The 26,495-nt window shown below is 47.3% G+C and overlaps 1 protein-coding gene across 10 annotated transcripts in view; it reads right to left on the reverse strand.

Annotated features, from left to right (window-relative positions):
* Positions 1 to 26,495, reverse strand: part of LOC116946522 (protein 4.1-like) — a 71,787-nt gene that overhangs the window by 23,417 nt on the left and 21,875 nt on the right. For all 10 annotated transcript variants that reach the window (XM_076070148.1, XM_076070152.1, XM_076070146.1 and 7 more), the window contains 9 exons: positions 23,609 to 23,713; positions 21,704 to 21,746; positions 18,042 to 18,117; positions 14,996 to 15,214; positions 8,633 to 8,720; positions 7,565 to 7,726; positions 5,310 to 5,407; positions 3,593 to 3,771; positions 2,126 to 2,343 (listed from right to left, as the gene is read on the reverse strand). In XM_076070148.1, coding sequence (XP_075926263.1) covers positions 2,126 to 2,343; positions 3,593 to 3,771; positions 5,310 to 5,407; positions 7,565 to 7,726; positions 8,633 to 8,720; positions 14,996 to 15,214; positions 18,042 to 18,117; positions 21,704 to 21,746; positions 23,609 to 23,713 — 1,188 coding nt within the window. The remainder of the gene's footprint in view (positions 1 to 2,125; positions 2,344 to 3,592; positions 3,772 to 5,309; positions 5,408 to 7,564; positions 7,727 to 8,632; positions 8,721 to 14,995; positions 15,215 to 18,041; positions 18,118 to 21,703; positions 21,747 to 23,608; positions 23,714 to 26,495) is intronic.

Genomic DNA, 26,495 nt, shown 5'->3' on the forward strand with positions numbered 1-26,495 from the left:
GCAGCACATACGGCCGCCGTCGTTTGCGAGTGCTTGCACTCGCGTGCGTGTTTACACAGCGTGCTTTACACAGCGCGTTTACACAGTAGAAATAGTGTTAACGGTGAGGCGTGCCCCATAGTCCTATCCCCGCCATTCCTTTTCCGCTAGCATTAGCCCCTGTTTGCACAGCGGATTAAGGCTTGGGGGTGGGGGGATGCGTATTCATACCGCCGCCATTTCTGTTGATTAGTGCTCGGCGTGTGCGAGATAACCCCGGGCGGTGATAAGCCAGCCATTGAGATATATCCCTCAGAGAAGGCGCTGGCGCGGGGGGGCCGATCACGCAATCGGTGGGGGCCCGGCAGGAGGCGGCCGAAGAGGAGGAGGGGGAAGTGGAGGGGGTGGACGTCACGTCCCGCCCGCTCACGGGGAGCGGGGAGGTGGACATCGGCCCCCACATCAGATCTGGAAGGCTCGCCTCAAATCGCACAGGTCAGCTCGGGTGAGGCCACAACTAAGACGTTGAGTCAGCTCTCGGAACCAATGGCTCAGCTACCTCCTGCACCGCGAGCGCCCGGATTCCTCCACCACCCCTTGGGCAGTTACCGAGTGTGAACAGGCGATGGCGTCCTGGCGTCTGACTCTGCTCCGCCCTCTGTATGTACGTATGTATTTTGAACTTCTTTCGTGCTGTACGGAGTCAACCATGCTCATCGGAGGTGCGGGGGAAGGACAACAAAACTAAACTCTTTGGTTCCTTCGGTAGAGTCACGTAGGTAGAAAAATCAAATCAAATTAAAATAATATATCACGACGTTTCGATCGCAACACAAGCGGTCGTCCTCCGAAAGAACCAAAGAGTATGGATTCCTGCAGTCAAGAAAGCTTCAAATCAAGATTAAAACTAAACTGTCGGTTCACCGCCACCCCTAACGTCCCTGTGCCTGTCCTCATAAGCGTCACTCTGAATTCAACTATTTATTTGGGTGATGCCGCATTCGCAGTGGAGCTCTGAATTAATTAAACACATTTATCAATAACGCCGCCATAGCCGAGCGGCGGTGGCTATGCTGCTGCATGTGGCTGCTGCCTGGAGTGCAACACAGTCGAGGCAGCAGCAGCGAGCGGTTGGTGAATTGCCGCATGGATGGGATGTTAAATTTCCCTCCTGTGCGTGTTGAAAAGGTACCATAACCCTGGCTTCCCAGGAGAAGGTGGTACAGCAAGTTGACGAACAGAAATATGTTCCGTCTGTATGGGGATATTGTGTTGCACCCTTGCACACGTGTGGGTTTGCTCCGGGTGCTCAGGATTACTCTTACGTGTATAAATGATCATGAATGGGATAAAACATCTTAAAAATAAACAAACCCAACAGAGGACCCTCTTGAAGATGAGTCCTCCGACTCAGTGTGAGTGTCCTGGATAACTCAGTAAATTATCATAAAAAATATTTTAAAAGACTAAGTTTCAGGCAATGTTCCTTCAAAGGACAGCAATGAAACGTCACCTATTACCTATTGTTCCTTTTAAGGCCACAGCGTGATTGACGAGTGTGTCAGGTCTTTTTGTTTTAATCAAGCTTCACTCAAATCATCTCCCAGATATTAAATAAAAAATAAATGGGTTTCTTCCCCGAGCCTCTACGCACCAAGCAATCGCTCACCGCCCCTGCCGCTATATGTTACCACACGTGTGCATGTGTAGTTTGTGAGCCTCGTCATGAGCACACGTGTTCACGGTGGCGAGATGTTATCTCCCTTGCCTAGTATGCAGGAGGTGCGTGGGTTCGATCCCGACCCAGACTCCTGCTGTATATTTAGAGTTTGCATGTTCTCTCTCCCCGTGGTCGCGTGGATTTTGCTCCGGGTCCTCAGGTTTTTCCCGTCCACATTTAGAATTAACATCATGCGTTTTGAGTATTTGGCCAATATACATTTCCACGTGATAAGCCACTTTGTTGAGCTATTATTTTTGTGGCCAGGTCGTTGCTGCAAAAGAGCCATATAGCTCAGTGGGCCTTACCTGGTCAAATACAAAGTTTAGTTTTCTTATCTTTACGCACCGCTGGATTTATTTTCACACTGTTAGCCATTCAACGCACACAACGCACGGCCGATGAAAACAGAAACCCCCCAAGTACCTTCGGCTTGAGCAGACCATCGGCGCGCTTGTCCTCATAGCCTGGGAACCGCTCCTTTGTGCTCTTCAGCTGGAGTCCCTGCTGCTCGCTCTCGTCGACGGCGCATCCCCGCCACTCCATACGCTCCTCCTCGTCCACCACCCAGCCCATGGCAGGCCCCTGCTCGGCGGAGGATCCAGCCGTCTCCTCTGAGAGGACGACGACGTCCTTCCTCCAGCCTGCACCGGTGACGGCCCCCACCCCCCGGGCCACAGCGGAATCACAGTAAAAATAAACGTGGATGGCCGAGCGGCGGTTTCTGTTTTTTGAGGGGACCCCCCACCATAGACAGAGTTTGACTTGGTGGGGGGGGGGGGGAGGTGGGGGCGGGCAGGGGTTCGTTTTGTTCCTCATATTAGGAATCACGGGTGCATATCATTAATGTATTTAGTTTTAATCGACATTGTAAACTACTGAAAGTAAATGAATAAAGGTGTCCACCCATGGATCCCCTCTAAAGGTTGACAAGACTGTGAGAAAAATTGGAACTCCTTGTTGAATTATAATTGTTGGTATGTACGTACATACATACATATGTAGTGACAGGGTGCCATCTGTTGACCATGAGGGATAACTACGGGCATGGGTGCGCTATATAACAGCTAACCATAAGGGGGGTGTAACTGGGCCAAAGGTCAGAGGCGGGGATCAGTCGGGAAGCTCCTGGAACCTGCACGAGAGTTCTAGAAGGGGGCCGTGGCCAGAGGCGGGGCTTGGCCACGCTGATGAATATATAAGGGAGAGGTAACCGGAGGTTCGGGGCTGTCGTGAGAGTTCGGGTCCTGGCTGCCGTCGCTGTCTTCGCCGTCATCTCTTCATCATCGTCCGGCCGTATGGCCGATCCGCTGTACGGACTCCATCGTCATTATCGCTGTATTAGTCAGCCAGCTATATAGTTAGATGCCGACGATGTGGCTGTATGAGCGGGTCAGCTATACGTAGCCCAGTGTATATGTTGCTCAGTAACTCTGCCTGTAAAGTGTGAGAAATAAACAAGGATCCCTCTACAAGTCGTATCTCGGAAGTCGCTCACTACACGTACAACACTGCCTAGTTATTTAATTATAATTGTATATATGTACGTACATAATTGTATTATGTACATACGTACGTATATATACACAATGCTGTCTTGTTCAATTATAATTACACCATCCCCTGAGGCGCCAGGACAAGGCAGTATGGCGAGTGGGCTCATCGCCATCTGTTTCCGTATGTACAGGGATAAAGCGTTGCCCCCTCGCGCACGTGCGTTTTCCCTGCACTCTCCAGTTTCCTCCCACAGGCACGCATTCATTATAAATCGGATGACAACATCTTGAAATAAAAAAAAACTCAATGCGGAAATAAGTCAATTATAATTATCATGATTATTATTCGTAAATCAAACTGGAAACCATGATGAGCTGAGCGAGCACCGCCTCTCACCTCCATCCAGGCTGCGCACCGTGTTCTGCCGGCGGCTCGACACACGGACGAACGGCGGCCCCGGGCGGCCGATGCGAGCGCTCGCCTGCCGGGTCTGCGCCTGGGTGCGGCCGCTGTAGCGGAAGCGCGAGCCGAGGCTCATGAAGCGCGCACGGCGCGTCGGCTCAGGGACGGCCATCCTGCGGCACAGCGCGCGGAACGGTCAGCACTCGGTGCCTATCGCACTGTCTCACAGTTCATTCCTGATATCGGTGCGCACGTCATCGCTGCTATCGGTGCCATGTTGTCCCCGCTATCGGTGCCATATCATCCCTGATATAAGTGCCATGTCATCCCTATATCGTTGCCAAATCGTCCCGCCTATCAGTGCCACATCATCCCTGCTATCGGAGCTACATCATCTCTATTGGCGCCATATCACCCCTACTATTGGTGCCACGTCATCCCTGATATCGATGCCACGTCATCCCTGATACTAGTGCCACGTCATCCCTGATATCGGTGCCACGTCATCGCTAATATTGGTGCCACGTCATCTTTGATATCGGTGCCACGTCGTCCCTGATATTGGTACCACATCATCCCCGCTATCGGTGCCACGTCATCCCCATTATCGGTGCCACGTCATCCCTGATATTGGTGCCACGTCATCCCTGATATAGGTGCCACGTCATCCCTGATATCGGTGCCACGTCATCCCCACTATCGGTGCCATGTCATCCCTGATATCGGTGCCACGTCATCCCTGATATTGGTGCCACGTCATCCCTGATATCAGTGCCACGTCATCCCCGTTATCGGTGCTACGTCATCCCTGATATTGGTGCCACATCACCCCCGCTATCGGCCCATCATACTTATGGGTTCGATAATGAGACCCATTTCATGGGGAAATCAACAGTGGCTGTCCTATGGATAGACCAGCCCCCACCATAGAAATGTGGAGTTTCCACCATTGGCTCAAGAGCTGTAAACAGCAGATTAACACCGCCTTATTTGAAGAGAAATCAATTGGTCATGTTGACTTTTGAGTGCAACCCTCCATCTTGGCGAATGGCCCACGAAAGCGGACGTCATAGAACTACATTCGAGATCCTTTCAAGTGACCTCTGGTCCTCATAGCAGAGGGCAGCACTTTGACACTTCCTCTGCATGCGAGAGGAAGGCTGGTCACGTGGCAGACCGAAATAAAATTCTCAGAGCTGGAATTTTAGCCCAATTAATTGCAGATGCATACATGAATGTGTTGGGGTTTTTTTTGCATGTGTAGTAATCGGTAACCGGGTCGTGACCATTAACTTGCTGCACTCCCCTAACCATTCCCCTGCCCCCCCTGCCAGACACATACCTTCTCCCCCTTCTTGAAACTTGCTATTGAACGTATCTGCTGGCCCCCTTTTATCTATTGGTTACCCCCCCACCCCACCTGTCGGTCAGTACAGCTGCATTGGATGGTGGATCCCACGCAAATGTTTACATCGTCCATATAGGAATCTAACGATGCACTGTAATGGGCCTGTGTTTTGTTTTATAAAAAATTGTAATAATAAAAAATAAGTAGATAACATTTTAGATAACAAAATAAATGTAAATAAATAATGAACGCTTGCTGCGCTAGAGCAGTTACATTCATGACACGCTGAAACGTTCCATTGCATGCGAACGCGCGCCTATCGAAAATCGTTCAACCGCTGAGACGCCGCGTGACCATGAGCACCTGAAAAAGGTGTGGTGCTCCACACAGGTCTTCCACAGCCTCTTGGCAGCTCGGTGACTCGGCAGCTTGAACCCCACGTTGCTCTCACACTTCTCAAACTGGAAAAGGAACATTTAGACTCATGAAACTCACTAAGGGTCTGTTTAGTTTTTTGTCCTTCACCCGCACCTCTGATTAGCACGGCTGGCTACGTACGGTGCGAAAGAAGGTAAATTATTACATACATACATGAATTGTCCTCTCACTTGTTAGACAGTTGTGCTGGGTGGGACGTGTGTGTAGTGGGGAGCGGTGTATAGGGTTTAGCGCGCTGCGCTACTACGAACCCAGCGACCCTAGTTCGATTTCCGCTCACGGCCAATACCAGTGACGATTATCTGAATCGATCGTGGGCCTCACCTAGATCGACTTAGCCTCAAATGAGTAACCTGGTGTGGTGTGTAAACATCGCCACTGGGGAGACAAAGGCATGGTGTTGGCCACCCACCCCCCCGTGAGCCGTGCCGGCCTTCATAGGTTCTTGCTAACAGCACTTTCCCCAACAGTCTGTTAAAGGCTATATGGGGCATCTTTGTCTTTGTAGGATTGAGGAGGGCCGATCTTGGAGACCGCTGTGTGTTTACTATGCAGCAGCAGCAGTTGCGGGATCTGGCGGAGGGTAAAGAGGGTTGGCAGCGGGGCGTGGTGGTGGTGGCATCTACAGCTTAAAGTGACTGACTCTTAGAGTCAGTTGAGAGACAATCTTGGAAAGCAGTGATATGGAAAAGGGGCACAAACGCAATCTACGTAAAAGCAAGAAGTCACTATTTACGATAATTCATGGGGACACTTACACAGATTACAAAACGCAGAACATTCCGAGGAGTCAGTTCAGAAGGTTCTAGAGGTTTGGCAGGAATGCTTCACCACATTTTAAATAGGACCTGCTGTGAATCATTGCAAAATATCGGGTGGCAGGTAAATTTAATTGGCATGATCACGTCGTGATTTTTTGTTATTTTATTTTCACCTACGTGACTTTACCCAATAGAACCAAAGGATCCTAGCAGTCACGAAAGCATTAAATCTAGAATTAATTGGCATGGTCTGGGGAATCTTACAGAGCCAATGAAAGAAGCAAACCCCATAGACGTGGGAGTAGCAGAGGAACATTTGAAATGCAGTAAAGAATACAAAAACTATGGATCCCACATGGGTTCCACCCATCTTAACCTCCTCTTCCCCAATGCATTTACCACAAACTTCCAACTTACCCTATTCTACCAAAACATAATTAGCATACCCATATTTACAGGCCATGTAACCATCTTTAAGAATTGCTTGGCAAGAATGCATCACTTTGATAAGAACAGAGCCATTGCTCACGCATCAAACACAATACAATTGACCTCTTTGCTCTGCCAAAGTGGTTTTTCAGAGAAACCCATCCTGCTGAAGAAATCTGTCTCTTGACTTCTTCCTCAGGCTACTCGTCAGAATCAGAATATTTATTTATACTTCAGAACGGCTTTTTCTCGAGGTTTGGTGGAGATGGTTTTTAGCCAACTTTTTTAAACAGAAAGGAACCACAAAAACACATTTCGCAACATAAGCGGCATCGGAAGAAAATATTAGAATTTTCTCTCGTAAAGTATTACATTGCTATTTTGAATCGTGTATGAATGTGTGTGGACGTGTGCACGACATTATCATTTCAGAATAGGGCCAGACGGTGGCTCAGAAAATATTCCTGCACCTGGATCAGTGACCCACATGTTCGCACCCAGCACACCGCATCTGGTACACGTCCTGCTAGTCTCGTGTAAACTGCAGGCCTACTCCAGATGGCCAGCGACCGGGGAGATATTTCAGAGAGAAATGAAGCCCAAATCCAAGGCTGCAACAATGCAGAGTGGCCCTTTGCCAATACCTGCGGCGGAACGCTACTTTGATGTTGGCAATGCCTGACAGGGTTACAAGCGGTCGTCCAGGAATGTGACAACATTGAAGTAGATCAACTTTAATTAACTGCAAAGAGTTTGGAGAGTGACATTTTGTACTCGAAACGTCACGGTACTCGAATTGTAAATGTAGTGGGTTTACAACCGGTGTGCTGAACTAGTAACAAATTGGCACGTTTGGTTTGCCTGACAAACCTTGCTAATTGGCTGTGTCAGGTGGTGGTGGGTTTACCCCACGCATTTATATTTACGCGACCAAAAAAAAATAAACCTATGTTATCGACATTTTATAAATCGTACACTTGATGAGCTCACCTCGCCAGGCCGAACCTTGATGAAGAAGTTGCTCCTGCGGTAGGATATCTTGAGTATCTTGGGCCAGGCAAAGCGATTAATTCGCAAGTGGTCCCGGTAGACCAGCAGCCCATTGGCACACACGCCCAGCTTGATGTCCACCCCCTCGGAGTCCGGGTGGCACTGTGGTGAGAAGGCGGCATTGTGAGCAAATGCTCCGGTTGGTTCGAGGGAAACGCGGAACGCATCACGGGAATCCTCACCCGATCGTGATGACGCCGGAGGAAAGCACCGAGGGAGATTGGGAGGGAGTGAGTGAGGGGAATGTCATGGATAAAAGTCACACCTCGCGTGAGACATCACGCAACGCCTCACAAACCCTGCAGCCACGGGGCTCCCTCGACGCCAGCAACCAACGTGCTGCTACGCTCCCTGACACTGATATCAGATGTCCAATAGGGGCGGGTGAGAGCATTACAACAACAAACAGTTCAATAACATGATAGTAGTGAAAGTACAAGAAAGGTAAACAAATCACCCAAACACATACAAATAAAACTAAACCATCCCCATCATTCCAGGCAAAGCCCACGAAAGTATTAACTTGGTTTTTAAAAGCGACCTGGCTACAAATGATAGCTCAACAAAACCAAAGGACCCAGAGAAAAAATCCACGCGACCCACGTGGAGAGAGATGCGCAAACTCCAAATATAATGCATTTTCAGGGTTGGGTCCAGAACCAAAGTAAAGTGCACACTTTGAAACACTTGCTGTATCGTCCAGTGTTATGATCTAAGGCAGGCGAATTAGACATGTGTATGATGAGGAGCGGTAAAAGTGATTATTTTCTGTTCTGAGGCCTGAGCCAGCGGTGGGACAATTCCACATTGCTATGGTGAGGGGGGAGCGAGTTTCTCCCAGAGACAACTGCCACCGCCGTTGACAACTTCCCCGCAAGGCGTTTACTGATTTTACCGACCCCTGCAGAGATGGTGGGCGAAGCGGGTGTGGGGGAGAAGGGATCGTCACAGCAGCAGCAGCAAAGCAAACGGTGCGCGTGAGAGTCGCCGTGGGCAGCGCCGCTCTACCTTGGCGTGGTGCAGTTCCACCCCGTACATGGCCAGCGTCTTGGCATTCTCCAGGTAGTGAAGCTCGGCCTCCGCTGGGCTTTGGCCCCTGGAGACAAAACGTGATGGAACACCCGGTCAATAACGAGACGCAACGCAACAGCAACCTAACACCATAAGCAGACACCGTGCCTCCTTCCCACATTGTCACCGCACTTGTTCTTTGCCGATGGACAGTGGGGCATTCAACCAGCATTGGTGTGAGGCAAGCCTGACTCTGCTGACGGGACGATGGATGTTGAAACCGGTCCTAGAGTTTGCTTGTAGAAAATTGATGCCGCTGTAACTGCGCACTCGTAGAAGGAAGGCCTTGTGACCAATGGAAAAAAAAAATTCCGTGGAGAGATAGAAAAGGAAAGACTTGCATTATGCGGTTATTTATCTGTTACTTATTCTTTGGGTCTTTCGGTAAAGTCACGGAGATAGGGTCAAGGAAAATAACAAAAACGAACAAAAAACTACGACGTTTCGATTGCAACGCAAGCGGTCGTCATCAGCCTGATGACAACCGCTTGCGTTGCGATCGAAACGTAGTTTTTTGTAAATTTTTGTTATTTTCTTTGAACCTATCTATGTGACTTTACCAAAATAAATAAATTAAATCACGACGTTTCGATTGCAACACAAGCAATCACCATCAGGTGGGAAAACCACAGCAAGAAAATGTTTTTCTGAAGTGGGAGAGAGAGTTGCCATGGTAAGAGGTTATATTGGTAAGAAAAGAAAAATAGGTGAGAAAAGAAAAAAATATTGCTGTGGTTTTCCCACCTGATGATGATTGCTTGTGTTGCAATCGAAACGTCGTGATTTAATTTATTTTATTTTATACCTACGTGACTTTACCGAAAGAACCAAAGAGTATGGATCCCTGCAGTCACGTAAACTTCAAATCTAGATTTTACCAAACGACCCAAATATGAATTCCTACAGTCACGAAAGCTTTAAGTCAAGATTATCTGTTACTTGTTTTAAGTTTGTCTCCTTCACATATTTGTCCCTCCCCATTAAAATATGAATAATTTCTTTTTTTTACACATCCCATCAGCCACATGGGCTTCTGGGAGTGCACAATTTCTGCAGCAACGGCTCGGGACAATCAAACCCCTAGAACTGGCGTTGACAATTGGCATCTCTTCAGCAGTCAAAACTTGATGAAAAAATAAGAAAAGGTTTTACCCCTTCCTGGAAACAAAGCAGAAGTTGTGTTAAAATGTTCAAACACTAAAATAGAAACCTTTTTCAAGGCATCAAGTCTGCATTAAACACGCGTACTTGTGGCAAAACATGCAAACCAACACGCTCTGATCATTCATATATGGCATTGTCTTGGAAACTGATTGGCCTGTGCCAGAGAGAGCCTTCTTTATGGCCTAGTCTCACCAGTGTCAGACCAGAGAACGCAAAAAGGTGAACAGTACAAAGACAATTCAAGTTTTATTTATGGGACCTTTTTGCCAGTATCAAAACTGATTTTAAAAATATAAGAATAAGTTTTAATCTTTCTGGCAATAAAACAGGTGTTAAGATGCTCACACAGCAAATATACACATTTTTATTCTTAGTTCTTTCGGTAAAGTCACGTTGAAGGGAAACAATAAAATAATAAAATATATATAAAACAATAAAAATTCTCACGACGTTTCGACCATAACACAAACGGTCGTCATCAGGTGTGTCGGTTTGCATAAATTTATTTATTTTTAAACGGTGTATTTACTTATTTATAAAAAAACGTTAGCGCCACGCGCAGCGATTTGGCAGTTTATTTAGAAGGACTAGTCCATCTATGTTCTGAAAAGAGGAGGGGGGAGACGAAAAATTTAATGTATGCTGTCTGAAAGCCACTGTAAGCGTGAACAATCAATTAAGACCTGAAATGGTTTATCAAATCTTTCCAATGATTGCTAAGCCAGAATCCATCTTCTCGGTTGAAATTGTCTCTGTGCTTGTATATGTGGATAGCCTCATGAACGAATCTCTCATGGTAGCCAGATGGCTTACAAAGAACCTCTGTCTTGGAAAAGTCAATGTCATGTGAGCCTACTGAATTGAAACGGACTTGGATCTTGTGTTTATTCAAGATTTTGGAGATCTTTTTTGTGATCCCCGCAATGTAGGGTAAAGTGATGGTTTTGAAAGGCTCCTCAAGAGGGTCCTTCTTCATGGTTTGAGTGATAGCTTTGCGGATTGTATAGTCGGAGTAACCATTAGCCTTAAGAGCTTGGTGTACGTGCTTGAGTTCACTGCCTATGTGTTCCTGGTCAGATATGCATTGGGCTCTATGATACAGAGTCTTGATGAGAGAATTCTTCTGTGATGGATGGTGGTGGGAATCCGGTTTCAGATAAGCATCCGTATGGGTAGCTTTCCTGTAGACAGAGTGGCTCATTGAACCATCAGGTCTCTTTTTAATTAGGACATCCAAAAAAGGTAGGTTGCCATCTTTTTCGACTTCCATGGTAATCTGATGGCTGGGTGTATGGAATTGATGTAGTCGAAGAATTGGTCTAGAGCAGGCCGGCCATGTGGCCAGATGACAAAAGTGTCATCCACGTACCTCTTCCATAAGGTTGGGCGCAGAGTGGCAAGCTACCTTTTTTGGATGTCCTAATTAAAAAGAGACCTGATGGTTCAATGAGCCACTCTGTCTACAGGAAAGCTACCCATACGGATTCCCACCACCATCCATCACAGAAGAATTCTCTCATCAAGACTCTGTATCATAAAGCCCAATGCATATCCGACCAGGAACACATAGGCAGTGAACTCAAGCACGTACACCAAGCTCTTAAGGCTAATGGTTACTCCGACTATACAATCCGCAAAGCTATCACTCAAACCATGAAGAAGGACCCTCTTGAGGAGCCTTTCAAAACCATCACTTTACCCTACATTGCGCGGATCACAAAAAAGATCCCAAAATCTTGAATAAACACAAGATCCATGTCCGTTTCAACACATTACATAAACTCCGTGATCTGGTTCCGTCTGTAAAAGATGTGATTCCGGACATACAATACCCTGGTGTCTACAAACTAAGTTGCCTCTGTGGTAGTAGTTACATTGGAGAAACCAAACGCCATGTCTCGGACCGCATTCGTGAACACAAAGCAGACCTTAAACACGGTAGGACCAACACCTCGGCCGTGGCAGATCATTGTTATAATTCAGTAGGCTCAAATGACATTGACTTTTCCAAGACAGAGGTTCTTTGTAAGCCATCTGGCTACCATGAGAGATTCGTTCATGAGGCTATCCACATATACAAACACAGAGACAATTTCAACCGAGAAGATGGATTCTGGCTTAGCAATCATTAGAAAGATTTGATAAACCATTTCAGGTCTTAATTGATTGTTCACGCTTACAGTGGCTTTCAGACAGCATACATTAAATTTTTCGTCTCCCCCCTCCTCTTTTCAGAACATAGATGGACTAGTCCTTCTAAATAAACTGCCAAATCGCTGCGCGTGTCGCTAACGTTTTTTATAAATAAATAAATACACCGTTTAAAAATAAATACATTTGTGCAAACCGACACACCTGATGACGACCGTTTGTGTTATGGTCGAAACGTGAGAATTTTTATTGTTTTATATATTTTTTATTATTTTATTGTTTCCCTTCAACGTGACTTTACCGAAAGAACTAAGAATATGAATTACTGCAGTCACGAAAGCTTTAAATCAAAATTTAGACACATTTTTCTAAAGCATCAGTTCTGCATTAACTACCCATGCTCGTGGCTAAAAATGCACACACACATGCTCTGATCATAATATTTGACGTTTTTATTGCCAGCAAGGGCAAAAACCTATTCCTTATTTTGTTCATTAGATAAAACTTGCTCTTCCATCGGCGAGCGGAGCAGTCATTATTAAGCTCCTTTTTGAAGTTCCAAGGACAAATAAAAGTCTCCCGTTGCGTACGCAGCCATCAGAAGCGACCTCCTCCCCTGGCTGCCCGCGCGTGTTATGAACGTGTCGGAGCGTGCGTTTTGTAGCGTGTCGGAGTATGTGTGTGCATGTCGGAGCGTCTGTGTGCATGTCGGAGCGTATCAGAGCGTGTGCGTGCGTGTCGGAGAATGTCGGAGCGTGTGTGTGTGTGGGAGCGTGTGTGTGTATGTCACAGCGTGTGTGTCGGACCGTGTGCGTGCGTGTCGGAGCGTGTCAGAGCGTGTGTGTGCATGTCCGAGCGTGTGTGTGCATGTCGGAGCATATCAAAGCATGTGCGTGCGTGTTGGAGCGTATCAGAGAGTGTGCGTGCGTGTCGCATCGTGTGTGTGTCGGACCGTGTGCGTGCGTGTCGGAGAGTGTCAGAGCATGTGTGTGCATGTCCGAGCGTGTGTGTGCATGTCGGAGCATATCAAAGCGTGTGCGTGCATGTTGGAGCGTATCAGAGCGTGTGCGTGCGTGTCAGAGCGTGTACGTGCGTGTCCGAGCGTGTGTGTGCATGTCGGAGCGTATCAGAGCGTGTGCATGTGTGTCGGAGCATGTGTGTGTCAGAGTGTATATATGTGTCCGAGCCATTCCCTGTACACCTTGGGGTGCGACAGGGATGTCCTCTGGATCCAACATTATTTAACATCTATTTTGACCACGTAGTTCGTGAAGCCTTCAATAGCTGTACCGGGGGAATCTCCATATGGTACAGATATAATGGGAGGCTGATCGATGCCCGGGTGCGGTCAAGGGATGGCTCCCTATTGCTCAACCACGTTATGTATGCCGATTATTTGGTAATAGCTGCTCATTCAGAGGAGGAGTTGGAGACGCTGCTGCTGAGACTGGAGCGTGCCACTAAGAGATGGGGCCTTACCATCAGCCCCAGCAAAACTAAGCACCTGCCTGGGTATTTTGTACCATCGGACACTCCACCCCCACAACTCCCAATCGGTGATGGGGCAGTTGTGGAGAGAGTGGAGAGTTTCCCATACCTGGGCAGTGTGCTCATGACCAGCTCCAGTTTAATAGCAGAGGTCTCACTCCGAATCAGTCGAGCGGCAATATCTTTTCATCGGTTGCGTAACGCTGTGTAGAAGCTACCTGGTCTGTCGCTCCGCACTAAGCTTCAGGTCTTCTCGGCCACGGTCATTCCCTCCCTTCTCTACGCTTGCGAAATGTGGACCCCCCTAATGGAACATCTTCGCCGGTTAGAAACATTTAGGCTGGCCTGCCTACGATCCATCCTGGGTTTAACCAGACTGGATTGTGTGAGGAGCTCACAAATCCTTGAAAGATCTGGGCAAGGTCCCATCGGCGAGCTCCTCCGGCGGGCAAGGCTGTGATGGCTGGGTCATGTAGCCCACATGCCCAGCCACCGCATGCCGAAACAGCTTTTGTTTGGCCGGATCGAGGGGGCTAAACGGGCGCGGCACGGGCTAGAGAAGAGATGGAGTGATGGGGTACAGGAGGACGTGGAGCTGAGTGGACTTGCCGATGACTGGTACCAGCAGTGTCAAGATCGGCCTCTGTGGAGGAGGCTCGTGAAGGACGCTACTGGGCAGTTGGAGGTAGTCGCCCTCCAACAACAACGGAGGGCGGAGGAGCGACGCTCATAACAACGAGTGGAGCACCGGGTGGCTAGGGCACAGCAGGTTGGCACAGTAGGGGGCACAGGTGGTGCATCAGCCAGTCATCTCAGTCAGTCGACCCGTGGCACCTGGGTCTGCCCCGTGACCTCCTGCCAGCGGGCGTTCGACACTTCACGTGGCCTCAAGGTGCACATGGCCTGGCACAAGCGTCGCGGTGACGTCACCGCCACTTAGTGGCGAATGGCGGTTGTTGTTGTTGTGCATGTCCGAGTGTATCAGAACGTGTGCGTGCATGTCGGAGCGTGTGCGTGCGTATGCGAGCGTGTCATGAGTATGTGCATGCGTGTCGGAGCATGTGCGTATCCGAGCGTGTGTGTGCATATCCGAGCATATCAGAGCGTGTTCGTGTCTGAGCATGTGCGTGCGTGTCGGAGCGTATCAGAGCGTGTGCGTGTCGGAGCATGTGCGTGCATGTCGGAGCGTGTGTGTGTTGGAGCGTGTGCGTGCATGTCGGAGCGTGTGCGTGCGTGTGCGGGCGTGTGTGTGCATGTCGGAGCATATCAGAGCGTGTGCGTGGGTGTCGGAGCGTGTCATGAGTATGTGCATGCGTGTCGGAGCATGTGCGTATCCGAGCGTATCAGAGCGTGTGCGTGTCGGAGCATGTGCGTGCATGTCGGAGCGTGTCGGAGTATGCGCGTGCATGTCGGAGCGTGTGTGTGTTGGAGCGTGTGCGTGCGTGTCGGAGAGTGCGTGTCGGAGCGTGTGTGTGCGTGTCGGAGCGTGCGTGCAACCTGTGAGCGGCGTGCAGCTCGGCCATCCTGTCCTGTAGCTCGTGCGTCTGGTTGGGGGCGAGCTGGAAGCGGTCTGCGTAGCCGGCACCGTGCTCCGCCGCGTCGTAGTCCCCCAGCTCGGCCTGCAGGGCGTAGGAGCCCAGTAGGGCGTGCACCACGGGCAAGCATGGCAGCCGGCCTCTAGCCACGTCCTCGCGCAGCTGCAGGCACAGGTAGTACCTACGCACGTGGCCAGCGGCCAACGCCATCACGCACACACACACACATTCTCCTTAACACGTAGTAGTAGTTGGGGCTTTTGCGAGATGGCAACTACTACCTCGCCTGGTATAGAGGTGGTCGTAGGTTCAATCCCGACCCTGACGCCTACTGTATGTTTGGAGTTTGCATGTGCACCGCGTCGTCATGTTCAATTTTCTCCGGGTCCTCCGGTTTTTCCCTCTAGATTTAGAAACACGTTTAGATTATTTGGCTGCCATAAATTACCACGTGATAAGCCAATTCATTGGGCTATCAATTTGTGGCCAGGTCGCTCCTGATAAAGCGCTACGTAGCTCAGTGGGCCTTACCTGGTAAAATAAAAATAGAAAAAATGTCAGTTAATATTATCCATAATAAAACCTTTTTTTGATAAGATGGCATACATATAAATGTGTCATTAAACCCGCCACCACCACAATTAGTAAGGTTTGTCACGTGCACAAAACATGCCAATTAGTTACTAGTTCAAAACAACCGGTGTGTTGCAGAGTAAACTCACAACATTTACAATTTGAGTGAACGACGTTTCGCTGGTGATTACAACAACCAGCTTCATCAGGCGATTACCAGAATAGTGATGAAGTCTTCCTGTTTCTGGTATTAAATAGAGATAGAGTAAGGTGATGTCATCACTGTGCACCTATCAACCTTTATTACAATAACCTTCATCTAAAAAAAATACTGATATCATCATTCTAATCATCAGGCAATTGCTAAAAATCTACCAAAAAAGCAGAATGACAAAATAATTATTACACAACCTCACAGTTTCACTTGTTCCCGAGTTGCTGATTTGAAGATTTGAAGGTAGTTTTAAGGGAAGAACGGAACATGCAATTTGTGAAAGTGAAGACAATAGCTCTCTGTGCTGCAGAGGGAGTTGGTTCAGGTGGAGGGGAGTGAGAAGGGAACAGGAAGGAGAGGGCGAGACTGGGCAGAGAGCGAGGGAGGCACAAAGAGGGGCGGTAGAGACTGGGAGCAGAGAGGACAGGGTGGGGCAGAGGAGTGAGAGATGGGGCAAGACCTTGGAGGGATTTATAGACTTCGAGTGAGAAATGTAAACAGACAGCGATAGTAGACAGGGAGCCAGTGGAGTTGGGAGAGTAGAGCAGATGTGTGGGAATTGTGGAGTAGGTAAAAAAATATCCGGACAGTTTTTAAGCAAAGGCCCGAATGTCAAGCGGTCAACAACAAGTAGCACTTTCAAATTTGTCATTGATAAGAGCGTAACATGTGTCTTGACTTGAGCATGGTGGTGAGATGTTAGCTACCTCGCCTGGTATATAGGAGATCGTGGGTTCGATCCCGACCCTGATACCTGCTGTATATTTGGAGTTTGCATCTCTCTCTCTCTCTCCCTGTGGTTGCGTGGATCTTTTTCCGGGTCCTGTTTTTCCCTCCATATTTAGAATCAACATCACACATTTAGAGTAGTTGATTGCTATACATGTCCACGCGATAATCCACTTTGTTGAGATATCATTTGTGGCTAGTTCGCTTCTGAAAAAAGCTATATATCTCATTGGGACTTACCTGATACATTTTTTTATAAGTTTAGTTTGAGTCTGTTATTATAAGAGCATGGGGAAAAGAGACGATGGGAAGGAGGAATTTCAAAATAGGGCAGGGTGAAGGAAGAAACAGAGAAGCGTTGTGACCTTCAGTGCGGTGGTTGGGACAACGTGTGGATGAGATGAAACCGCCTTCTATGAGTAGTTAATACGTAATTAAATCTACCACATTTTTGGAAGGCTGAATTTAGATGCACGGTGAATTAGTCGCCTAAATTATCTGAATTCTGATTTGTTTCCAAGCGTTATCACAAGCAACACTAAATAAATACTTGAACTTATAGCTGCCTACGTGCAGGTCGCAATGCAGGCAGGGTCCACACCTGCAGCATTTCGCCACTGGAACAGTGAACCCCATAAATCCGCTCCAGCGTTGGTGGTTAAGATGGCAACAGACCTTGGAAGAACATGGCCACAGCCGTTGATGCCACCACTATACACCTCGCTGCCAACGCTCTCTACCCTCCGCCAGATCCTACAGCTGCTATACAGGAGTGGCGCAGTAGCCTCCCAAGATCTGCTCTCAGTCTCCCACCATCTGCTCTGTTGACTTATCCTCCCCTTGGTCGCCCGACTCGTGGAGACCACGAGTCCGGCCCTCCCCGATTCTGCACACGCCTCCCACCCAACAGCAGCCGTTTTGGCCTAATTACATCGGTGCACACGTCTGACACGCTCTTGTCCCGACCTACATAAGTCATTATAATTGCCCCTTCCAATGAATTACGAGAAATTAATATTGTTAAGTGAATATAATAAGATCCAACCGTGTCCGTCCAGTACTCACCGAGCTGCATTGGCTTTCAGTTTCCGGATGAATACCCTATGAGGTCGTACTCATTACACACAAAGTTCTTGCCACAAATGAACCACAATACCTTGCTGATCTCGTCAAGGAGTACAAACCATCACGCCAACTCTGGTCATCCTCGCAGCAGTGGCTTTTAGCTGGCCATCGACTAAATACGGTCACCACATCGCACGCTTTCAGATATGCTTCCACGGCCGTCTGGAATGCTTTCCCTTCCGATCCTAGGAAGCTACTGGTGCTATGCACTTTTAAATCTAGATTGAGAACTGATTTCTTTAGAACTGCTTTTTGTTTCTAGTTTGTTGTACTTCCCACACACCTCCGATTAGCACGGTTGGCTATGTACGTTGCGAAATAAATTCAACATACATACACACATACACAAAGATATAGTAAACAGTACCTGCTAATGTCTTCAAGGAGATGTGATGGGTCCGGTGGATAAAACTTCACATTGAAGGAAACAAGCCACGGAGAGTCTGAAAAAGTCCCACACAGCCAACATGCAGTAAATCCGTCGCTCAGACGTGGTGCAGTGAAAACCACGTGCATCTCACAGCAACAAGGGCCTGGGTTCAAATCTTGATCTGGGTGCCTTTTTTCTGTGGATTCTGTATGCTTTCCCCCTGTTATGCAAGGGTTTCCTCTGGGTTCTTCAGTTCCCTCCCATAAATACATAAATATTTCGATTTAAAGCTTTCGTGACTGCAATGATTCATCTTCTTTGGTTCTTTCGGTAAAGTCACGTAGAATGAGAATAAAATAATAAATTGATAAAATAAAATAACACAATAATATTCTCACGACGTTTCGGCCACAACACAAGCGGCCTTCATCAGGTGAAGGGACGAGACTGTCTGGTAGGACAGCGCTGTCGTGAGAATATTATTGTGTTATTTTATTTTATCAATTTATTATTTTATTCTCATTCTACGTGACTTTACCGAAAGAACCATAGAAGATGAATACATAAATAGTTTACGATGTAACTGGTATTGGCCAAACATCCCAATGCTGAAACATTGCATGCAAATTACTCAATTGGGATTATATAGAGTAACGTCGGCCCATAATGTGAGGCTTTCCTAGGTAAACAATTGCAATTGGGAGCCGCAGTGGTGAGATGTTAACTACCTCGCCTGGTATACACGAGCTCGTGGGTTCGATCCCGACCCTGGCACCTGTATAATTGGAGTTTGCATGTTCTCCCCATGGTCGGGTGGATTTTTCTCCAGGTACTCTGGATTTTCCCTCCACATTTACAATCAACATGCGTTTAGAGTATTTCACTGCTTCTAGATTTAAAGCTTTCGTGACTGCAAGGATCCATACTCTTTGGTTCTATTCGGTAAATCACGTAACAAACTGCTATATCGGGGAGACGAAACGACATGTCTCTGACCGAATCCGCGAGCACAAATCAGATTTGAAACACGGCAGAACGAATTCTTCTGCCATAGCTGATCACTGTTACAACACTGTGGGTGATCACGATATAATTTTCTCCGATACCAAGGTTCTTTGCAAACCCACGGGTTTTTATCAGAGATTTGTTCACGAGGCAATTCAGATTTACAAACACAGACACAATTTCAACCGAGAGGATGGTTTCAAATTAAGCAACCATTGGAAAGATGTTCTGAATCAAACCAAACATTAAACTAATTTTCAATGGTACAGTATATTTTTTTAAGTAGTGGTATCCCAAACCTTCGCAGCTGCTTAAATTCAACCTTTTCACACCATCAATATGTGGGCTCCCCCCTCTCCCCCTCGCCGGTCTGCACATGCTCCCCCCCAGTACATCGTCCTTCATTCTAAGTCCGCCTATGAAATGCTAATTTTTATGCTAATTCCTTTGTCAGGGCGCTCTGCTTCCTCTCACACAGCTTAGATGTCGCGGTCTGAGCTTGACTGTGTGCACTCCAGCGCTGTCCTCTGGACAGCCTTGTCCCTTTCACTCACTCCACTCACTCCACTCACTCACTCCACTCACTCCACTCACTCACTCCACTCACTCCACTCCCTCACTCACTCCACTCACTCACTCCACTCACTCACTCCACTCACTCCACTCACTCACTCCACTCACTCACTCCACTCACTCACTTTACTCCCCCCCCCCGCTGCTAGTCCGTTATGGTCCCCACCCGCTCCTGGTCCATCATGGCCCATACACCTCCTACGTATATCGTGCTCATTTCTATACTAATTCCTTTGTCAAGCGCTTTGCTTCCTCCCACACAGCTTAAAGGACGCGACCTGGGCTTGGCTGTTTTCACTCCAACGCTGTCCTCATGACAGCACGGTCCCTTCACCTGATGAAGGCCACGTGTTGTGGCCGAAACGTCGTGAATTTTTTATTTGTATTTTTTTGGTTTGTTACGTGACTTTACCGAATAGAACCAAAGAGTATTTGACTGCTATAAATTTCCACGTGATAAGCCACTTCGTTGAGCTATCATTTGTGGCCAAGTCGCTTCTGAAAAAGAGACGTATAGCTCAGTGGGCCTTACCTGGTAAAATAAAAATGAGTTTAGCTTAGCAATGTTATTGTAGCGTTTGTCGATTTAGAAAACTGGTCATAAAATATTTTTTAAATGTAATTCTCACCAGTCCCCATGGTTTAAAGTGCAGTCTCCAACTCTTATTATAATTACATTCTCCACTCTGGCCCTATACTGCCTCTCTGATGAAGTGCTGTGCAGAAGTGACGTTTCCTGAAACGTCACTGATAATTACATTTTTTTAAGGCCGCAGTGTTGTTCACGAGTGTGTTGGGGATTACATAAATAATTCGCTGGACTATTGAGATAGGTGATTTGCAAATCATTCCCGTATCTGTAAATGACTACGTGTTAATGATGTTGCTATAACCATTCAATTCTTATTTTTGGTTCTTTCGGTAAAGTCACGTAGAAGGGAAACAATAAAATAATAAAAATATGAAACAATAATTATTGCTTCCCTTCTACGTGACTTTACTGAAAGAACCAAGAATATAAATCCCTGCAGTCACAAAAGCTTTAAATCAACATTCAATTCTTGTTTATAATTTAGCTGCTTAAAATAACTGTAATTTCTATCTATATATAACAAAGTCAAAAATTGTCTGTCGGTTTGTGGCTTTGTATGTGTTCGCGCGCTTGCGAAGGATTTGACTCTCGAACAGTGGAGTTTACGTTAATTAAAAATAGCCAGGTACCGCGCCGTAAGCCCCGCCGTAAGCAAGCGCTATTCCTTTTTCACATCCGTCAACTTTTAATAAGTTTAATTAGCAATTTAGTGCGATTTTTTCGCGCTATCTCTTTATTTATTTATGACGCGTGCACGACCATACCAACTCACGCGCCTTTGGTGGGGGGGATGGCCCATGCCAAGTCGCACGCCTTCGGTGGGAGTGAGGGGGACATTTTCTTTCGTGTTAAAAATGCTTTGAAAATACACTAAACGCTGAGCTTAAATCTTCACTGTGTGATGTCCCCCCACCCTGATGTGTGCAGTTACTAATATATACAGTCGCTAGATGTTACCACTATAGACCGTAGATATTACTGCAGAGCGGCCAGGGAGATCATGGCTGGGGAGCGGGGGATCAGGGGTAGCAGCCCAGCCCCAGCCACCTCGGCCGGCTGGACAATATAGGCGAGGCGGGAGGCTCTGCACGGGACTAGGCCTCACCACGCCACTCTGTCAGGTGAGTACTTTGTGCTATAGAGTCGATAAATACTGCTATAGAGTCAGCATGTACTACTGTAGTGATAGCAGGTACCACCACAGTCGGTATGCAACGCCGGGTATATAAGCTAGTTTCATATAAAAGTTTGATGCGAACATTGATATTTAACATAAGACTAGAGTGTAAATAGTCGAAAAAATGTAGAGCAAATAAATAATGAACACATTTCAATTGTGTAAAAAAACATTTTAATTTTAAGTTGAGCCTACAGTGATTCCTCTGCAGAGCTTACAATGAATGAATATTGCACACTTGTGATAACCTAGGTTATGAGAGCTACGTGTTTATACATTTGAGATACAAAGTGTGACACGTGCCATACTTACGCATCAGCTGTTTCTTAATTTCTTTAATGGGATCCAGCCAATTCTGAAAGAAAAAAAAGACGTGAAAATGTGAAATCCATAGAGACAGAATACTAACTTTCAACACCGTGAATGTAATTATTGCCCTGGTTTGCGAACTGTTAGATTTTTTCTGACAGATTTCCAACCAAGCACCCTAAACACATCATCTGCACATGCGCAGATCATGTGATTGTCACTGTGTGGTGCCGGGCTTACAAAGCCATGGCAGATAATGTGTTGTCATTATGGGCAGCCCGGTTACGGGGTGTAGTACCAGCCCTAGCGGGGCTTGGGTGAGCGCTGGTCAGCGCGGAGGCACCGCAAGCAGTGTGTGGTGCAGGCTCCCGGTGAGGGAGCGAGAGGGAGCGTCAGCCAGCCAGGGTTACATTGGGGCATGATACGCTGGTTGACCTGCTGACACATGACCGGATGATATTGGAGGAGGGCCACCGGTGGACGGGGGCCGCTGGGAAGTCACGTGGTCTAAAAAAGCTCCCTGGAACCTTCAAGAAAGAGCTCGAGAGATCTGGAAGGTGGGCGGGGCGAAGGGCGGAGCCAGCTCCAGCCCAGGGGCATATAACAAGGGCCCCGTGAGGAGCTCGACGTTCTTCGTGTGCTGGTGTTACGAAGATCCACGTCGGGGAGAAGAAGCCTCTAGCCACGCGGTCCAGGACCCAGCTTGTGGTCCGGGCCGGGATAGCGAACCGTGTCTAGTACTGCCGTAGCGTGGTTACATGGGCATTCGAGACCCGAGTGTAGATTGTGTAATGTTGTGTTCAGTTACGGAATAGTGTTGCTCCCAAGATAACGTCTGCGACTCAGTTGGACTCACTACACATGTAGTGAACGCAGCACAAATGAGAAAATAAAAAAAAATTCCTCGTGAAAATTCATTATTCTTTGAGTTAATGGTCTCCGAGTGAGGCTCATGGCGAGCTGTTCCTCTGTACTTGGTGGTATTCTCACGCATTGCTCAATGCAAGTGGGGGTTTCACAACACGAAAGAGTTCCCGGCGCTGAGCAGCCCTCAACGACAACATAATGCAGCTTCGGTGATCTGCGCTGAAAATAAATCGCGTTTCTCTTCTCCTAACCATGAATGGAACCACATCCACGTCCATCGCGAGTCGCGGCCACGGAGACCCATCAAGCATGACACTTCACACTGGGAGATATGGCAGTATAGTCTCGTTTTCCTATAATGCGGCAATAGTAGTTGTTGCGTTCCTGAAGAACACCGCGTTGCGGAAAAATCGCCTTATCATAAATTATATATAATTTAGGGTATAAATCACAGTCCGCGATAACACGTGAGATGTGTTCACAGGCTGAACAGAGACTGAGGCATGTGGGTAGCATCTAGAAGCATCCAACATCATCCTACCTTGTGTGATGCTACACCGAGGCAACCGTACGACTGCTTATTCCTACTCGTGCGACGTAGTACCGTTCGCTGGCTCGCGTAATATCCAATTCGCATCCACGTTATAAAAAAAGTGTTCCCTAATACATTTATCGCGTTAGATCTAATTCGCGCGATTTAAACAACGCAGTGTTATAGGAGAGCACACTGTAATTTTTAATGCACTCCGATCATAATTCTCGCGCAGCTATGAAGCGATGGTCTGCTTCAAGTTTCACGGTGGATCGAATTCCCTCACACGCTTCTGCGAGCTTCACGGTCATCGTGGTTGTCTCAACTTCGGCGTGACAAGAAGGAGGATCAAGACATCACCCCGCTCAAAGAGCCACTGACGCCACCACACCTCGCCAAACGCGTTCATGCCAAAGACGCCGCGAGCCTGCCGGCTGCCTCCGCGCAGCGCCAAAGGGAAGGTGGAAGCGAGGCGAATGTGTGCACATGTAAAAAACCGCCGCCGTCACCTTCTGATCCGAGGCGTCCTTGTAGGTGAGGGAAAAATAGTCCCTCTCCAGAAGGTTGAGATGCTCACACACCCTGTGGAATAGCTCGTGTCCTTTCGCATGTCTCTGCGAAGAGGAGAAATACAGCATAAAATACTGTACGCGTACCATAAATCACCATGACATACGCATCACCATGTCATACACGTACCAGCAACAACCAAGACTCCATACTCTTTGGTTCTATTCAGTAAAGTCACGTAGGTAAAAAATAAAACAAAAATCACGACGTTTCGGCCACGACACAAGTAGCCTTCATCAGGTGACGAAACAGGACTGTCCAGAAGACAGCGTTGGAGTGAACACTGCCAAGCATGGGCCGCGTCTTTTAAACTGTGTGGGAGGAACAAAGCGCCTTGACAAAGGAGTTAACATTTTAATTAGCATGTAACTGGGGGATTGGACATGCTAATTTATATGTTAACTCCTTTGTCAAGGCGCTCTGTTCCTCCCACACAGCTTAAAAGACACGGCCATGCTTGGCAGTGTTCATTCAAGCGCTGTCTTCTGAACAGTCCTGTTTCATCACCTGATGAAAGCTATTTGTGTTGTGGCCGAAACGTCGTGATTTTTGTTGTTTTATTTTTTACCTACGTGACTTTACCGAATAGAACCAAAGAGTATGGATCCTTGCGGTCACGAAAGCCTCAAATTTAGAATTAATAACCAAGACATACGTGTGTAGTGACATCGCGGGATATCATTGTTTGGTACCAGCCCTACAGAGGCATGGCGTGCGGTGTATTGACATTGCGGATACCACTATGGTGTGGGTGTAGTATCGGTCCTAGAGGGGCTCGGTCAGCGCTGATTGATAGCGCTGGATGGTATCATGCTTGGCGTGCAGTGCCAGCCTTACAGGATAGGGTGATGGGAGTGCCGGCCGTAGGAATGAGGTTACTAAAGGCCATGGCACTCTGGTTGATCCGAGAGGACACGTGACCAGTTAAGTCTACAAAGGGACCCCGAGTGGGGGCTAGGGGTGTTCACGTGGTTGCGGTCCAGATCCTGCTCTAGGATTCTGGAAGGTGGTCATGGCCAAGGGCGGAGGCAGCCATGCCGTAGAGAATATAAGCCATGCCGTAGAGAATATAAGCCGGGTCCCCCAGAGGGGCTGGCGTTGTTGTTCATCCTGAGGAAACCTTCGTATACATTATACGTTTTACCGAGTCTCCAACACTTGGATCTGTGGTCTGGTCCGTAGTAGCTAGTTACGTAATAAGTGTAGTTAGCCTGATGGTCACCACCATAGGTTGTTATTATGTGAAGGGGCAGTTACCCTGTGTGTTTAGTGTTAAATAACGTGTTGCCTCCAAGAGTACGTCTGCGACTCAGTTGAACTCACTACACGTGTACCAGCAATCACCATGACATACGCATACCAGCAATCACCAAGACATACACGTACCAGCAATCACCAAGACATACGCGCACAAGCAATCACCATGACATACGCGTACCAGCAATCACCATCACCATCATAAGTGTACCATGACCATCACATATGTGTACCAGCAATCACCATCACCATCACATACGTGTACCATCAATCACCATGACATACGTGTGACATCAATCACCATCACATACACGTATCATCAATCTCCACATACCGTACCATCACCATCACATACCATACTATCACCATCACATACGCGTACCACCAATCATCATCACCATCACATACGCGTACCATCACCATGATATACCTGTACCATTAATCACCAGCACATACGTGTACCATCACATACACGTACCATCAATCACCATCACATACGTGTACCATCAATCACCATCACATAAAGCGACCGGTTTATTAAAAATATTAACGGGTTATTTTTGTTTTATTGTCACTTAGAGGAAAGGAAAATTTTTCATTTTAGTGGACTGGTCTTTTTCATGGAATATCGAGGCTTACAATAGTCCAGGTGGGTTTGGGTTGGGTAGTGGGTGATTTGTGGGGAGCGGTAGTGAAGTGGTTAGCGCTACACTGTGCTACGAACCCGGTGACCCGAGTTCGATTCCCGCTCACGGCCAACACCAGTGATGATTATTTGAACAGGTCTTGGACCTCCCCTAGGTCGACTCAGCCTCAAATGAGTACCTGGTGCGGTGTGTAAACATCACCACTGGAGAGACAAAGGCGGCTGGGCGTGGTGTTGGCACACTCACCCCCTTGTGTGCTGTACCGGTCTTCATAGGTGCTACTTGCTAACAGAACTTGCCCCAACAGTCTGTTCAGGCTACGCAGGGGATCTTTGTAGTCGGTGACTAAAAGCACTGTCTGAAGTGTCACACAAAATAATCTACGAGTGTCATTGTGGAAAATATAGTCACAAATCAAGATTGTAAATGTATATTCTTAGTTTTTTCGGTAAAGTCACGTTGAAGGCAAACAACAAAATAATAAAATATATATAAAACAATAAAAAAATTCTCACGACGTTTCGACCATAACTCAAACGGTCATCTTCAGGTGTGTTGGTTTGCATAAATTTATTTTTAAACGGCGCATTTATTTATTTATAAAAAAAACGTTAGCGCCACGCGCAACGATTTGGCAGTTTATTTAGGACTAGTCCATCTATATTCTGAAAAGAGGAGGGGGGAGACGAAATTTGTTATAATGTATGCTGTCTGAAAGCCACTGTAAGCGTGAACAATCAATTAAGACCTGAAATGGTTTATCAAATCTTTCCAATGATTGCCAAGATAGAATCCATCTTCTCGGTTAAAATTGTCTCTGTGCTTGTATATGTGGATAGCCTCATGAACGAATCTCTCATGGAAGCCAGATGGCTTACAAAGAACCTCTGTCTTGGAAAAGTCAATGGAATGTGAGCCTACT

The sequence above is a fragment of the Petromyzon marinus genome, chromosome 27, assembly GCF_048934315.1.
Source record: "Petromyzon marinus isolate PM22_M1 ecotype Great Lakes invasive population chromosome 27, UKy_Petmar_22M1.pri1.0, whole genome shotgun sequence".
Taxonomy (NCBI): Eukaryota; Metazoa; Chordata; class Hyperoartia; order Petromyzontiformes; family Petromyzontidae; genus Petromyzon; species Petromyzon marinus.